We start from the raw sequence: 16,186 nt of genomic DNA, 5'->3' as shown, positions 1-16,186 counted from the left end.
AAGCTGTCGTCTTGCACTTTGCAGTGGGTGGGTGTGAGCTTAATGTTAATTCGGTTTTTAAACGGGTGCTTCGTTATGCGTTAGGCTAATCTATAGAAGCCCTGGCAGAGGGGGAGCTTTGCATTCCCCCCTGGGAGGGAGGGAGGGAGGGAGGGAGAGGGTGATGTGAAGTGCTCCCCAAAGGGATCTCTGAGCTTACATGGCACTGAATTGGAAACTTACAGTGAAAGCGCCCAGACCTGCAGAAATCAGCACCCTTGTCTTCAGTACAGGATATTCCAAGTGTTTGTGTGCTCCTCAGTTTGTGGAAAGTAACTCCCGAAAGAAGAAGCTTCTGCTCACAGACAGATATTTGCGACTGTTCATCGCATCTCTTGTTCCATGTCTGTTGCAGGTGTTCATTCCACCTCTGAACAGGCTGCACTTTACTCGTGCTTAGTAACTGCACCTTAAGGAGATGTAGTACAGCTAAATAACTGGACCGCAGCCCTGCTGGCGCTTAAAGACCTTGACTTTATTCTTCCCAATGTTGCAGGCCAGGTGGGAGAAATCTCCTCCTGTCGCTCAGACTCGCTTTTCTCATTTTGCTGAGAAACTTCTGAAGCTGGACCCTAAGATCTTTCAAGCCATCGCTCTAATGGAACTTAAGTGGTTTACCGTCGCTTGCGGCTCACTCCTGAATCAGTACAGCAGCAAGTCCCCGTTCTGGGTGGTCTTCAGCGACCCGTACAGAGGCACTTGCTGTTCTAGATGAACACCCTGCACCTTCCCAGAGGAGATCGCGAGCTAGTCTGTTCTTCGGTCGTTGATTTCTTTCTCCTTTCTCAGCATAAGTATTGTAGTAGGCAAGTTGTGTGTTAGCTGTCTCCTGGATGAGGCCACATGTCACTTTTTTCAGCGTCTAACAAAGCGCTGTGGCCTTGGTGGTATGGGATGTCTGAAAGCTTTGCTGTTAGCCCAGTTATCTGCTTGGTGCAGTTAAATTGAGAGGTGCCGCAGCTGTGTTTGTCTTGTCCTGGTTGTCTGTTTCTGAAGGCCTCTCATTGCAAAAACATCTTGTTGAATGTCTGGTAATATTATCGCCTGCTAGCAGTTGAATAATCTTTGAAAAACCTGTTTATGTAGAAGAAAATAATTATTTACTGGGAAGTTGCAGCTTGTTGAAATTATTTTCTGAGCGTTGAAAGTGCAACAGTATGTACCACTGATCTAATCAGTAACAGGTTAAATGTGAAGGTGGGATGCCTTGGACAGTATTAGGCTAAAGCAGAATGAACTAAAAATTGATGTGGAACAGTGTTGTGTGGTTGTTGTCATCATGTTTGTAGGGTGAATCTGTGCGGCCCCCTAACCCACATGCGAAGGAGATGGAATATTAAATAATTCTGTAACCTAGCTGTGCTCACTCCAATTTTGCTGTTAAGTTCATTATACTTGAAAGAATGTGGGTTTCTGTGAACCTATGACTTGAGTCAGTTTGAACTGAAAGATTTCAAAATCTTCCAAGTTGCCAACTTCAGGTCAGGTGCTGCAGCGTAGCAACCTTCCTGCCATCTTTCTACGCTGAAAGCAAGCGTGTTGAGAAATGCGTGCTTTGCACGTGTTCATGGGAGTGCAGTGGCCTACATTTTTGTGCGGTGAGTTGTATGCTGCCTGTTGAATGTGATATTTTTTTTTTCCATTAGTGTTTATAGGATGAAAAGAATTGTTGGCAAGTGCTAAAATATTTCCCCCCCTGCAAAAGTACGTTATTTAATCTAGTTCCATAGAGGATTTGTAAGGGAGTACATAGTCTGTTCATGCCCAGAACAGAAGGACTACATTGTCACTAGTGACTCGTTACCACATGTGAGTGGAGGTGGTCTTAATTGCTCAGTGGATGGATATTTACCTCAGTGCCCAAGCAGTTTGTGATGGAACTTCCTGGCTGAGAATGGGGCGGGATATAAATGTGGTTACACTTAACGCTCTTCTAGAGGCGATGGCAGAGCTTTCACTGAGCGTGTTTAACGTTCTGTTTCCCTGAACTGTACTGATCTCTACTTAGATGTCAGCTTTTGGACTGCTTCTGGCCAATGCTATAGCCTTTTCAGAGTATTACTTTTGCTTTAAGGGGGGGAGGGAGCAGAAGAAAAAAATTCGGTTGTAGTTCTTGCCTTGTGGGTTGGTATGGCATCCCTGGCTTGACATTTGAACCCTTTTGAAGTTTAATCTTGCATTTAAGACTAGTAATCAAATTTACTAAATTCAGCTCTCATGAGAGCTGTAACACTAAAGTTGTGCTGTGGAATACAGTGCTTAGTTATTAATAACTAAATAATTCAGGACAGGGAAGACTTTCCTGATCAATCACAGCATGTAACAACATCATGTAACACTTCACATTCCTCAAAGTCACTGGGATGTGAGATGACATAAGAGTAAGAAATCCGGAATAGCTTTGACAGAAATGACTCGTACTTTGCTTCCAGCAGTGTCTGTGCTAGATTTTTCATGGACTCTAAGTATTTGAGATGTATGAAAAATTACTTTTTCAAGTGAATGCTGGATCTTTAAGGTTGTTTGTCCTGCACAGTCTGCACCATGGCTCAAGTGGGTGGATTAGTTTATGGATCATAAGTGATGACTGATCTGTCCGGCTGCTCCTAGGCAGGGTGGCTTTTCTGTGGCATTTTGGGGGGAGGCCAGAGAGAGAAGATGTTTGTTCGCCTTTTAAGCAATGGGATCAGAAAATAAGCAGAGCTGCCTGTACTTTGGACAAAAATGGCTTTCTTTCGGACTGTCGAGTCTTGTTCTTATTGACAAAGCAGTGGCTTGCTTGGTTCTCACCCTCTCCTGTTCTCCTTGGCAGTCTCATTTTCAGTACAACACGTGCATTTGCAGCACATACAGATTCCCTGTTCTCACATGTGCTATTCTTGTAACCTGCCACATGTACTGCCCGAATCTGAATTTCTGGGAATGTTGTGAAGAGGAAAGGCTGTGGCTTCATAACCCTGTAGTGTGTAATCTTGGATACCTTTAAAGTGGATGAATATCCTGAGACTGAGAGCCAACAGGCTGTATGTTTAAAATTCCTTTCTATTATCAGGCTCTTACTTCTAATTTCTATGGGGATAGAGGGGTCTTACTTTTCTTTATCCCCTCACGGAGTACTTTTTCAGATCATCCTCAAATACATCTAGGGCTTTTCAATTTCTCTACTGTTGAGGAAAACCACCTGTGACATGAAACTTAAATGGTTGTGAATGGTTTCACTACTTCCTACAGAACTCTGCAGAAACATCTCTCATACAAACTTGAGGGTTCTGCTCAATGAATGGCAAGAGTACAGAAGTACTAGAATTGTCTGAAGGGTCAGATGACAGCGCCTTATTGTTTTATATACCACTAATACCTAGAATTGGTGACTTCATCAGTTGCTGGTCTTTTGCAGGACAGCATGGAGAGATTCTCCCCAGAAGCTGGGCCCTTTCTCTTGAAAGCTGAGTTCTGCAAATATTGGTGTTTGAGTTCTGTGCCTAGCAAAGAAGCTTCATGTTTAAAAGTGGATTGGTATTACACATTTTTTAAAGGGTGTTAAAAGTACAGGAGGACAGAAGTGCATGGTATAGGAAAGCATGTATCCTTCACAGAACTTTGTGGGGTTTTGTTTGTTTTTCTTGGCTTTACTGTTGCAATTTGTACCTGAGGCTTGTGCTGTGTATTAAAGTGTTTGTTGGAGAACTTTATTGTGGGGAAATTAGGTGCAGAAACAGTTCTGTGGTAGTGATGCTTTTTTTTCTTGTGCATTTTAGAGTTTATTAAAATAGGTGTTTTGGGTTTAGGTAAGAAAAAGGAAAAAATGAAGACTCAGTGGGACAAAAGCAGTGGCTAGCAGTACATTACTCAAGGTCATTTAGTCAGATAAGGACTAGGTCTGCTTGCTTTTGCTCTGTTCTAACTTTTGTGCTTATCTCCCTGCTGAACTGAGGCTCCGATTTTAAGTTGAACGTAAGAAGTTAAAATGTATTTTAACTGCCACGTCTACTTAAAAAGCTCAAATTTTAATTCTGCACGGTATTTTTTCATGCTGTGGTGAGGTGGCATGTTGTCTGCTGTAATCCCGTGGCAGCTGGGAGGCTTTGGAAATATAAGGGTATGAGTTTAAAGGAGGGGAAAAGAAAAGAGGAAAATATCCCAAAAGCTGATGTAAAAATTGCTTTGTTTCTTATTTTGCTCTTTACTTGGAGGGTTCTGTGCCAGGACAATAATTGTATGCTAAGCATGAGTAGGGGTTTGCAAAGCTTTCCTGCTCTGGGGACAGACAGCTTTAGTGCTGGTGACCTGTTCATGCACACCTTTCGTCTTCCTGCTAGCTTCCTTTTGTAGGCCAGCTTCTGCTATCCACAGACTTTTTTTTCCTTTCCCTTGAGTGTGTGGTGTGTGATTCCAGCTCCAAACTATCAGTTCACAGTTTCCACAACCTAAAGATTTTATTTTTTTTTTTCAAGTAAATAACTACTAACAGAAAGAGGGTTCATAAAGGGCATGTCAAAATCAAATGTGCCAAAACATGCCAAGGTATGTTATACCTGACACTGTTCCTTTTGACATACGTTTGTAAGTTGTTATGTGAAAACTGTTAATAGATTGTTATAAAATAGTGCTTTAAATTTATTTTTCAGCATTGAAGTAGTCAAGAAATATCTATGCTCTTTGCACCTTCATTGAAACCCTCTGCATCCCAAACATAAGGGGAAAACACGTGGGCAAAGGGCTGGAACCATGGATGCAATACAGTGTCCGACAAAAAAGCAAGGCATCACCTGGCACTCCTTAGTATGGAGCGGACAAGGGGTAGTCTGTGCTTTCAGAATCAGATTTCCGTGGATTTATTAGGTTTTTGAGATGTTGATATATACGGTGCTTGTCATCACAGCTTTGCTACATGATCACTGTGCTGGTCCTGCAGGAACACTATTCTCTAGCTCCTGGCATTTCTGACACGACAAAGTTGTTGATTTTCTAAAAGAAGACGGAAGGGGATGGACTATCAGAAGAAAATGGTCAAAACTTGGAGCTCTTTTCATGCAAGGCACTGAAGAGAATGTTTTCTATTCTTTTTCTAAAAGCCCTCAATCTCTCAAGATTATTTCAAATAGCTTTTTTTTCAGTAACCTGTAGTTCTGAATCTTGGGCAGTTGTTTATTCCAGTGCAGCATCCGATAGTGTCAACAACCAGAGTTACTGCAGATGTCTTTCTGTTGCAGTAAAACTCAAATTTTAAGGACACCTTTAGTTATATTTGTCACTTGCACTTGTCTTCATTTAAAACGTATCTCTGTAAAATGCTCTTTCATCCGTTCCTGTTGCTTATTCTCCAGTGAAATGCCAGTTATAATAGAGTGAGATCAGAGTCCTAGTAAAGATCCTATTCAGTTATTTTCTTTTTGCTGGAAAAGGAAGCAGACACTGTAGAATACACAGTGTTTTGTATTTGTTCTGTAACTACTTTGTTCTGCACTGGCTTGTAACAGCCAAGTACTTTGTGTAGGCAAGGGGTGCTGTCAGACTGCAGTTTGTTGTCCCTGCAGCAGGTATTTAACCCCGGGGCAGCACTGAAGTGATGTACTTCTGTTTCTGGAGTGAGCTTGCCTCAGTTAGCTTGGAGAGCAGGTGAAAGGGCTTGTTTTTCTCAGCATCCATTTGCTTGGATGTCTCCCAAATATCATTAGACATGAGCTTAACTTTTTCACTTTTATGCAGTGGTGGTTAGGTGTCTCTCGCCTAGTTCATTTGCTTACCTTAATCCCATTACTGTGATACCTGACTGACTCCTCTTTCCTGTAAATGTCCAACTTGAATCCCAGCTTGGCAGGGAGTGGCTGTTATCCCTCTGTAAGGGATGGAAGCAGAGGTACAGGCAGTGTTAGTCATGTTTGTGCTGTGTTGACTGCTGCAGGAAAATGAAACTTAACCTCTGCTAATAGTTTGTTCACTGGCTTATTCTTTGTACAGTAAACAGAGGGTGATCCATTCTCTTTGACAAGGAGTTCCCAAACCTGACCACGTGCTGGGTATTTTCACATTCTTCTTCCTCTGCTCCCCCCACCAATATGCATTTCTATATGTCTGGATATGCACAGATTCAGGAGGAAGTATGTGTCCTCCTACACAGCTGTGATGGTGGCAGCTTCTCCAGGACAAAGTTGATGAGCTAGTTTGAACTCTCTTCTTTGCAAGATTTAGCTTGTCAGCTGTCCATCAAGTGAACAAACCTGAATATAATGTTCCAGGGAGTAAATACCTACTTATGATCCAGAAGAGGAACTGGGTGAATGTGATCTTGATTAAACAAATATTAAAAGCAAGCAGAAGATTGCTTACTTTACAAATTAATAACTACTGTCTTGCAACTGTTATAAAGCTACCTATATAGTAAATAGCTGAGAGGAGATTGGCCTGGGCTAAATGCCTTATTGGAAGAAAAGAGTGTTTAGCTGTAGTGGCTGAAACTTCAGGTATGTGAATCATGCTTTTATCCCCTGTTTTTATAGATTGCTGCTAAAATCGGAGATATTCCTCACTTGAATAATTCTACAACACTTGTGGACCCATCCGTCTACGGTTATGGAGTGCAGAAACGGCCCCTGGATGATGGAGGTAAGCAGGCTACGATTAGTCAGACTTGTGGATAGAGCTCCTGAAATTCATCTATAGAGGCAGTTGTCTGCTCTAATGACACAAATCGATGCCTCTTTCTGTGTATACAAATTTTATACAAGGTTCCCTGTGCTGTTTAGTCTTATCTAGATAGTACAGGGCTCCTAGGTATTAGTATTATTAATGTGAAGCAATTCTTCACATTAATTAGCAAACCAACTCTATAATTTAAATCTTGTTCTGTGGTAGCTGGGAAGGGAGGGAGGAGGATGTGCTGATTGGAACTGTGCTGGAGCCTGTGTTTGGAGTACCAGATGTGCATAGTAAAGCTGTTCTACCCTGATGGTCCTGATTTTTTGAGAGCAGACAGTGTATAGGGACAGTATTACAGGTGCTCCTTTCCACGTGTAACAGTGGTCACAGAACAGTAGTTCAGTTGCTGTCGAGTTCTGATTGGTTTGTACGTAAATTTTAAGGAGAAAAGGTATTGATGTAAGTTGATGCAAGGATACTTTCCATATTAGGCTTATCTTTTTTTCATAGTTATTCTTTGAGAATTCTTAAATTGCTGGACCATTTAACATTGGCCACCATCTGGTAACTATAATGAGTTAATATTGTATGAAGTGTTACAATTTTAAAATAAGTTATTAGTTTCTTATCTTTGGTTGGAGCAACAAAAATGTTAGGTGTTTTGTTTTTTTACAAATCTAATGATGTGCACTGTTACAAGAAGTATTTAAACTGTATTATCTGCTGCTGTATAGATGCAAAGAGCTCACCTTTGTCAGTTGCTGATTTTAAAAAAAAGTGGCTGTCTTCCTATTTTCTCTAGTATTTGTACTGACACAGGTAGCCCTCCAGGGTGATTGTCTTGGATACATTCAGGAGTACTGAGGAGATAAGCAAAGCTTCTGCCTAGCACTTCATTTTGAAATTGTTTTTTCTGTCTAATACAAAGGCTGAAAATGCTGCATGTCTGCTTCTCATTCTGAAAAAAAAAAGTGCAGGAGCAAAGGGAGAAGTTTCCTTCATGTGGAGCCTCTGGCTTGCTAACATTACTGTTTTCTGAGCACATGCCACAGCCCACTTTGTTCTCTGGTGTTGGTTCTGAGGTTGTTGCTCCTTTGGTTTGGTCTTTTAGGAAAGAATGAATTTATCTAAGTGAGCCCCTGTGCTTTGTATCTCAGGCTATGTCTGTGAGAAGCCAGGGGCCTGGTGTTACTGGTACGTGCTGGTTTCTGTAGGGGACGGTGCTCGGCTGTCAGGCAGGCCGTGCAGCGGTGAGGAGTGCTGAACAACTTTGAGCTGTGTCTGAATAGCTTAGGTAAGTGGCTATATGTGAAAAAGAATAAAAGTAGCCTTCAAAGTAGTAGTCGTACCATAAGTCCTGCCTGTTTCTTTCATTGATTCATCAGACTGAACTGAGCAATCTGACGTCTTGACAAAATGTGTTTATGAACTTTTAACATGTAAAATGGTTCTAGTGCTTAATGACAGCGCAAGTTAGACTTTGTACTTAAACTTTTACTGGTGAGCACTGTTCCTTGCTGAGCCTTGTTTGTGTTGACACAAACCATGTCAATACAGTTGCAGTCTGGGCTATAAATGCATGTTACTGCTGGTTTCTTGTGTTGTGACAGATAACTCCATGACCAGGTTGTATTCCTGGGAGAGCCTTCCAGAGTGGCTGTACTCCTGACTCCCGTGTTGGCAGTTCTGCTGCCGACGCGGAGACCTAGGGGTGTTTGCTCACCCTCTAGTTCAGCACTGGGCCTTGTCTGTAACTGTTTTTAAAGTAGCTCTCAATGCTGTATTTGCCGTTGGGTTGTTCATCTGCATCTGTAGGTTTCATAACTTTGTCCAACTCCCTTCCCAAAAGTCTGGTCTGTGAGATCTTAGAGAAGAGAAATGATGGAAGTAATATTTTAAAGGGCTGGAATTTTATGAAGAAACAGGAATTGTCAGGGTAGGAACAAGGGTTGTACCACTTCTTTCAGCTTTGTTCATCTTGGATTTTATTTCTGATGGCATTTGAAATACAGTTGGGGGATGAGTTCCCCACCTACCTGCATAATTCTCCTGTGCCACTCTTCAATGTCATACCCAGAACGGTGGCCTGGCAGAGGAGCTCCTGAAGTTGTGTTTGCTTTGTGATATGATCCATACTCAGTCAGCTCTTTCTGCCATGGCATGGAAAGTCTGTAATGCAGCTTTAAGCAGGTGCCATTTGGTTTTAACAAGACACTTAAATTAGGAAAGCACTTCCCGTTTGGATGATCTTTTAGTTCTCTGTTAGCTGTGAACAAGGGGTGTTGGGATCGTGTGCCCACACTTATCTCCATTTTCTGCTTGTCTGTGAACCACAGTTTGGAGACATTGTTGTCAAGAAGTGGTTATTTATGTTGTTATGCATGCTCTAGAAATTTTATAGTGTGGGGGTTTGGATACATTCTGCTGCTCTGGATAGCTTGGAAACAAATCTGGTGGTAAATCTTTTGATTGTTTACTTCTGTATACTGTGTGTTCACAGCTGGGTGCAGGTCTCACTGCTTCATTATCCCCCTGTAGCTGTTAGAAAATTACTTCTGTTCCTAATACTCCTGGAAAAAATTGGGTTCAGGGGAAGTGCTTAGGGTGACAAGAAAACTGTCTGTCTTTCCTGAAAATCTAATTCTACCTCTCCATTTTTGTAAGCAGCTGCTGGCGTGGCTGATTGATGTCAGCTTAGGAAGTGGTCTTAAGACAGGGTGACAGCATGATGGTCAAAACAAATCCAGCTGCTTTTAGGGCATTTCCAGGAAAAATAGAGTTGTCATAGAATTGGAAACCAGAATGTGAGTGCCTTTTGCATTCCCCTTAACATAACCTTAATCTGAAACGAAGAGCTTGGCTGTGGTGACCTGGCCTGTTGGCATCAGAGCTTGAAATGGATTATTTCTCTTTTTCCCCAGCTGCTTTATTTCCCCTTTCTGGAAACAACTTTAAAGTAATCCTGCAAATAGCTACAGTGCAGGGAGAAGATGGGGTTTATCTGTACTGCCTGCAGTAAGTTGTAGTCAGCATCTCGATGGCCCCTTGCTGCAGTTAATGTTTCTCAGTGGCAGTGAGCCCTAGAGAAGGGGTTAGCCTGAGCTGCAGAGAGACCTGGTGGCATCTTACTTGTGGCTCCCTGCTGAGGAGAGACCCAGCTCTCCTGTTAATGGCCACCGGCTGCTCCTGGCCTCCCTTCTAATTATCAACACAATTTAATAAGTTCGTTTATTGCTAAATAATCCTTAAAGAAACAGCCTCCTTTTGTTCGGAGGAAGCAGGAATCTAGTCTGCTGCAAAGAGTCTGATTGCCAGAATGTTAGCCTCTATTTGCCCTGTTTTGGACTGCTTTGAAGAAGTTTCCAGTGATATACGTGGAGTTAAACAGCCGTGTTGCAGCTGAAGGCTGGGGCATCCTTTGAGACTGGGGAAACAAAGATGGGAGACCTTGGGGAAGCCTCACACCCCTCCTCTCTCCACCCCCTGCCATCCCCAAGCTTCTGTGGTGCATCCAGATATGAAGATGGCCTGTTTTGGTGTATTAAAACTTGATTGTAGTAGAGCTGAGAGGCTCAAACACAACATGATCCTGGTGTACGGAATGCTTTATTCTTTTGCTCCCAACATGTTTTCAATGAAAATAGCGATGGGCAGAAGGAAATCTTATCCCTGTCTTACTGCTGATGAAAGTTAGTTAGCCCCTTGACACATCTGTAGCAGCAGGAGGACCAGGGCAAAAATCCAGATCTCTCAGCAAAAGGTTTAGTGTGATACACAAAATGCCAGTGTTCTTCAAAACTGCAACTTTACAGATCACCATTTTTTAAAATAAGGCAGTTTGAGGGGAAAAAAACCTATGAAGATTTGCAGTGAATGGAGGCATGAAAATTATTAGGTTTTGACCACTTAATTGAAAAACCTAGCAATATTTAATGATGAACAATTAGGGTAACTAATGTCTTCCTATAGCTTTCTAAAATTTATCATGATCCCACTTCGGTTCAGAAATGCAAGCTTGTTCCACTGCTCTCCAGGAGATGCATTGCTCTGATTTTATTCTAGCCATGAAGATATTCTTGACAAGATGGTATGTTCCCATCATGCACATTAATTTAGTGGGAGGCACTGCTTTGTTTTATGGGGTGGAAAAAAAATCCACATTTGTTTTGAGTGTCTGTTAGGTAGAATTCAGTTAAGGTGAAGCCCAAAGCAGAGTGAACAGTTATCTACCAGCAGGTGCCATTAATAGGAAATGGTGCTGATTTTATTCAGTATTTTTCCTTATTTGCAGTAAAATGACTGCAGTTACAGTTAAATTGTATAGATGTAAAAGGGGGAAATAGTTACGTGGCTTGTCAGAGTTCAGCCCCCTCCCTGGTGTGAAGAGGGAGATGGTGGAAAGTACATCAGCTTTCAGTACAGCAGTAAGCACGGCCTGCCCCAGCCCTGCCTCTCTATTAGTCCCTGTCTTTCAGAGCAAAATGGGCATGTTGGAGAAGGAACAGACCTTTAGGTTGTTAGAACCGGGAGCCATGTCAATTCTTTTTTCCCCTCAAAACAGAGAGAAATCGGAACTGACCTCAAGTAAATCCCTCTCAGTTCTCTCCAGCCCATCTCAGCTCTTAGAGAGTTTATCTGTGAAACGTGAAAGAAATGATCTTGTGCATAAGTTATCGTGGCTTAATTATTTTTTTTTTTAGCTAATTTGTACAGTAAATACACACTAAGGCTGATATCTCTGGGGTGGTGCATGGCTTACTATGTTTGTATAGTACTTGGAATGGGTTGGAGAGGTTATGTTACACACATCTGATTATTTCCCTGACTGATTTAACTTGTTGTGCTCGTACAGTTTTCCCCTAAGAAATTATCTTCTTCAAGTGTAGGATCGCGTTACAAAATGAAGGCTCTTCTGTTCCTTGTGTGAACTTCAGGAGTTGATTATAGGATGTGTATCTGTCTCATAATTTGTGGGCAGCGGCTGCAGTGGAACAGACTGCTAAGGGAGCTGTTACGGTGAATTGAAATGCGAAGTGTATATTTAAATACAGCCTTGTAGTATTTAGACCACTCTTTCTGGCATCTTGGGATAATGAGTGGCCTGGTCTGTGGCAAGGGCAATCCCATACCACCACAGTAGCCACCAGACCTATTGTGTGTAGTAAAACTATTCAGAGCACGGTTTGGGGCAAGATGGCGAGATTCTGAATTTGGTCGTATTTGCTCAGCTCGACAGTAGTGGCTTATCAGCTAGAGCAAATATTCCCCATTACATCACCCACGTTTTCCAACTGCAGTATTGATAGTTATCAAATCAGAGCTTTTTATATTCAGGGTGAGAATATGCAAAGACAAATCTAACTGAGTCAATAACACAGCAGTTGTCTTATCACAGAGCTGGGGAGAGTAATAAAATATATATGCTGTCAATATTTTGGTCCTGAACTATTATGGCGGTATTGACATGCAGCAGAAATACAGTATTGACTCTCTTTGTCTATTTTATTTGAGTAAAGTGTTTGGTGACAAACTTTATGCATTTTTCTTACCGGATTTAGAGTGTGTGGGATGCATCCGCTTTCTAACCCTGCCAGCTGATTGCCAATTTATTTCAGGTCAAAGAATGTGCAGGTTGCTGCAAGGTAGTTTGAAACAGCATCTTTATTATCACAGCTCACGTGTTGGCCGGTTTCATTTGTTTCCCTACTTGTGCCCTCCAGGCATGCAATATAATCTTTCAAGTGGTTGTTAGGACCAAATGGTCTGGTTTTTAGCTGGTTTGCTGCAGGCAGAGTCCAGTAGGAAGCCCAGCAGGGCATGTGTTTCCACTTTGCATGAGCTGGTTTAATGATATTTTCCCCATTAACGTTTGGAAGAAAGATCTAATCTGTTGGGGTTGGGGGGGGCCAGAAATCTGTTTGAGGGTTGTCAGCTGGGGAGATAACTGCTAATCATAAAGGGACCACCAGCTAACATTGCAGATATGCCTGGAATGTGTGCGTTCAGTAAAATGTGTTGTGGTTTGGGTTTTTTTTGAAAAATACCATTTGGGTGCCACAAGGTTACTTAATGGACCTATTCCTTTAACAGGTCTCCGTGTAAGTGGGCTCCATGGAGCACCGATAAGAGACACAGAGAGAAGTACGTGCAAGTACTCCTTAATGCTTTTTGCATAGCCTAAATCTTTGAGTCTGATCAGCTTTTATTTATGGTTTTGGTTTTTTTTTTTAATACGTACCAGTCTGTCTGAAATTTCTCATCTCCATAACCCCCCACTTCTTTTTTCTTTTTTTTTTTACTACCTTGGGCTTAATTTGGGAAGGGGGGAGCTTAGTTGCAGGGATTTGGGTTTGGGCAGGCAGGATTTTCTCCCATGACTCTCAGCATGGGGAGATGTGGATCAATTCCCTATCCTGTGTTCAGCTGGACACTGGGTTATGGTGTGTGTTGACCAAGAAATCCCCTCCTGTTTTGTACCACAACGCATTCATTTCAGCCACTGAACCTAAATTACTGTTTTGCTTTTCCTTCTTTTTTGATGAAATGGTAAGAACTCCTTTTCTGTAGGGATGAAGTTAGTTTATCCGTGCTAATGCTTTGATTTTTTTTTTTCCTTTTTTCTCTCTCTGCCACAGTAGGTAACCAGTTAGGGGCCCTGGTACATCAAAGGTAAGCAGTGGGTTATGTTTTATTATTTATTGATCAATTCTAATTGTTTATTGATCCACCATCTGTAGTAGTGTTAGGAAGTCAGAGGTTGAGAATATGGAGAAACTGTCAGCTTGAGTTTTCTCCAGGCTGGGGTTTCTGCTAACACTTTTAAGGCTTTTTGTTGTGATGAAGAAAGAAGAGTTGATGTGAAACTTGGATCTGGTTCCTGTAAATCTTCAGGACCAAGAAGAATAAATTCTCTCTCCTCTCCTTTCCCCTGCTGTGATGGGAGGGAAGAAAGAAAAAGTAAAAAAAGCTCTGGCATTTCAAAAAAGTTGCAAGTATTAAATGGGAAGGTAGATTTTTTTTTTAATTGTTATTAATTCTTAGTTTTGTTGGTGTAATATGACCTGGGATGACTCCTTTGTCAAAAATGTTTTTGGGAGACTGAAGCAAGTGTGATTTGTCATGCAGTGTGTCTTAGGATCTAATACAAAAGCAAAATGCTCAGTTTTTTTCAAATCCTCATCTTAAGGATTTATCTGTCTTGGTTTGAGTAGGAAGGGGAGATCATTTCTAAATCTGGATTCACCTGAGGGCTAATAATACTGCATTTCCATCATAACTATGTTTGGGAGCCTCAGCAGAAAGGACAAATGAGATATATTTATGAAGACTGTAGAACCTTCAATTTTTAATGGTTAGGTTAAAGCTAATGTCCAGCTAGGGCAGCACGGAAAGGGGTGGGCAGCATTCTCTCCTCTGCTGCTACCTGCCTCCTCTCTTCTGCCAGGAGCGATGTTTATGCAGGCAACTGATAAGGCTGCAAAGCCTGAATTGGTTTCTTTCTGATTTTGGTGGCTGGTTTTCTGCTAGAGTAGCTGCTTTGTACACCTGCAACTGTTTCTCCAACACAGGGTGGTTAACAAATGCAGGATAGGACATTCTGGAAACAGGCTGGGTTTATTGCAGGTTAAACAACTGTAATTTTGAACCTCTCTGTAGCAGGTGAGTCTGTTCTGTTGCAGGTATGGATGGCACTGTTTGGTTTTGCATTGCTGCTAGGGAGCCTCAGGACAGTGGGGAGTACTTTACCTGCAGCTTAGCAGTCTAATGTGTATTTTATACCTTCCCTAACTGTTCTAAAGCAAAAAATGAGAATATTTTAATATACCACACCACAAAACCTGGATTGAATTTATGCAGGTTTTGAGTTGCTGAACAAATTGTATATAACACCTAAATACAGAGTTTGAAAAATTCCATATTCATTGTGTGGGATTGGTTTTTTTGCTTAGTTATTTCTAACTTGTAGAAAATACAAGTTAATGCCTTTCTACTTGACTATGGTCAAGTCTTAGGAAATTGCTTTGGGTGCTGTGGTTTGAGGCAGAGACACATTGAAAAAGTCCAAAGAGCAATAGATACGGAAGTCTCAAGATAATAAGACTTCAAAGGATAATTGAAGACAGCTTTTATAAATTCCAAGGAAAAGAATTATAAGGACGTGCAGGCAAAAAAAAAAATTTTAAAATCTGTGATTATCGGAGGGGTCATTCATGCCGGGATTGGCTTTTGTAAGTGTCCCTTAGCAGGAGCATAACCAAAAGTAGTAGTCAGAGATTGCGGCTTGGAAGGTCTAGGCTAAGTATTAAAAAAACTTTGACACTATCCTCTTAAATCTGTCTGGAGAAAGAATGACAAAAAGAGGTTCTTCCATCATCTCCATTGAAGATAGTGGAGAGTAGACTGGAAATATATCCAGCATAGGAAAAATTAGGTGACCATGAGAGGTCCCTTCCAAAACAAATGATTTTGATTGTGGTGTTCTATTTGTGTATGAAAAAGCCTTCTGCTGTGCCTGGTTTCCATGGCAGGGATGTAGTTGTCTTCCAAATTGTCCTTTGTAATGACTATTTGATTTTTTTTTTTCCTTTTTTTTTTTTTTTTTTGCTGTAATAACAGAAGAGTTCAAAGTGCCTGATAAAATGGTTGGATTTAGTAAGTACCTTGGATGCTTTTGATGTTTCTTGATGTGTTTTCTGTGCAGGAATGCTGTTTATTCTGACATGCTCACAAGTTTTTTGCTTACTAGCCTTGGATAAGCCTTGTCTAATGCTGTCTTCATGGGGACCAGATGATCTGTGTTTAAAATCCAGGTGCAAACTGCATGGAGAAGCTTGGTGCCCCAGTAATAAGAACAAGACTGTGTGGTACAAGTCACTGAAGAGTGTTAGTGATTCTCTCCTTTAAATTCCCTCTAGCATAGTACATAAACAAGTCAAAAATGAATTTATTTTCTCTCACTGAAACACTTTACTTCCTTTGAGTATGCAAAACTGTGAGAGTTGAGGGAGGAAAACAACATTTAAATGTTAAAATAAGAGTTGACTCAAGGCAAGTTAAACAGAATTTTAAATCTCTCATAAATTTGCTGCAGGGAAACGCAACCAATATGCATTGCTGAGATGAGAATTTTTCCTAGATTTGCATTCCTGATACTTTTCTCTTTCAAGCTTGGTTCTAATTTCTCTCTTCATCTTGAGGATCATTACTCTTCCTTTCAATGGCACCTCCTGCTGATGTGTTACTACAGTGATTGCATAGACTCTTCCACTGCTAGATCTCTGTGTATCCCTTTCAATTTGATATATGGAGAGTAAAACAGAAAATAACAAGCGATGATAATTACCGCTTAGTGCGTGAAGTTTTGTCCTGACTCTAAAGACACTATAAAACTGTAACTCAAATTCCTGCAAAGGAAACGCTCATTCTCCTGTCAGACCTCTTCATTTATCCATCCTGGTACCACATGTGGGGGAGTGGTAAGAGGGGAGCTTGTGTGCTCTGTTGGTGC

The 16,186-nt window shown here is 41.3% G+C and overlaps 1 protein-coding gene across 3 annotated transcripts in view; it reads left to right on the top strand.

The window, feature by feature from the left end:
* The first annotated feature begins 735 nt into the window (after positions 1–735).
* The window catches only part of FUBP3 (far upstream element binding protein 3), a 39,498-nt gene continuing 24,047 nt past the window's right edge, over positions 736–16,186 (top strand). For 2 of the 3 annotated variants that reach the window (XM_026860415.1, XM_026860413.1), the window contains exons 1-5: positions 736–801; positions 6,540–6,645; positions 12,769–12,819; positions 13,314–13,348; positions 15,282–15,330. In XM_026860415.1, the coding sequence (XP_026716216.1) occupies positions 751–801; positions 6,540–6,645; positions 12,769–12,819; positions 13,314–13,348; positions 15,282–15,330 (292 nt within the window). In that variant the 5' untranslated portion in view covers positions 736–750. The remainder of the gene's footprint in view (positions 802–6,539; positions 6,646–12,768; positions 12,820–13,313; positions 13,349–15,281; positions 15,331–16,186) is intronic. The other variant, XM_026860414.1, reaches the window with a different exon arrangement.

Source organism: Athene cunicularia (genome assembly GCF_003259725.1).
Source record: "Athene cunicularia isolate RWA chromosome 17 unlocalized genomic scaffold, athCun1 chr17_part1, whole genome shotgun sequence".
Taxonomy (NCBI): Eukaryota; Metazoa; Chordata; class Aves; order Strigiformes; family Strigidae; genus Athene; species Athene cunicularia.
This window is presented reverse-complemented; position numbering and strand designations above follow the sequence as displayed.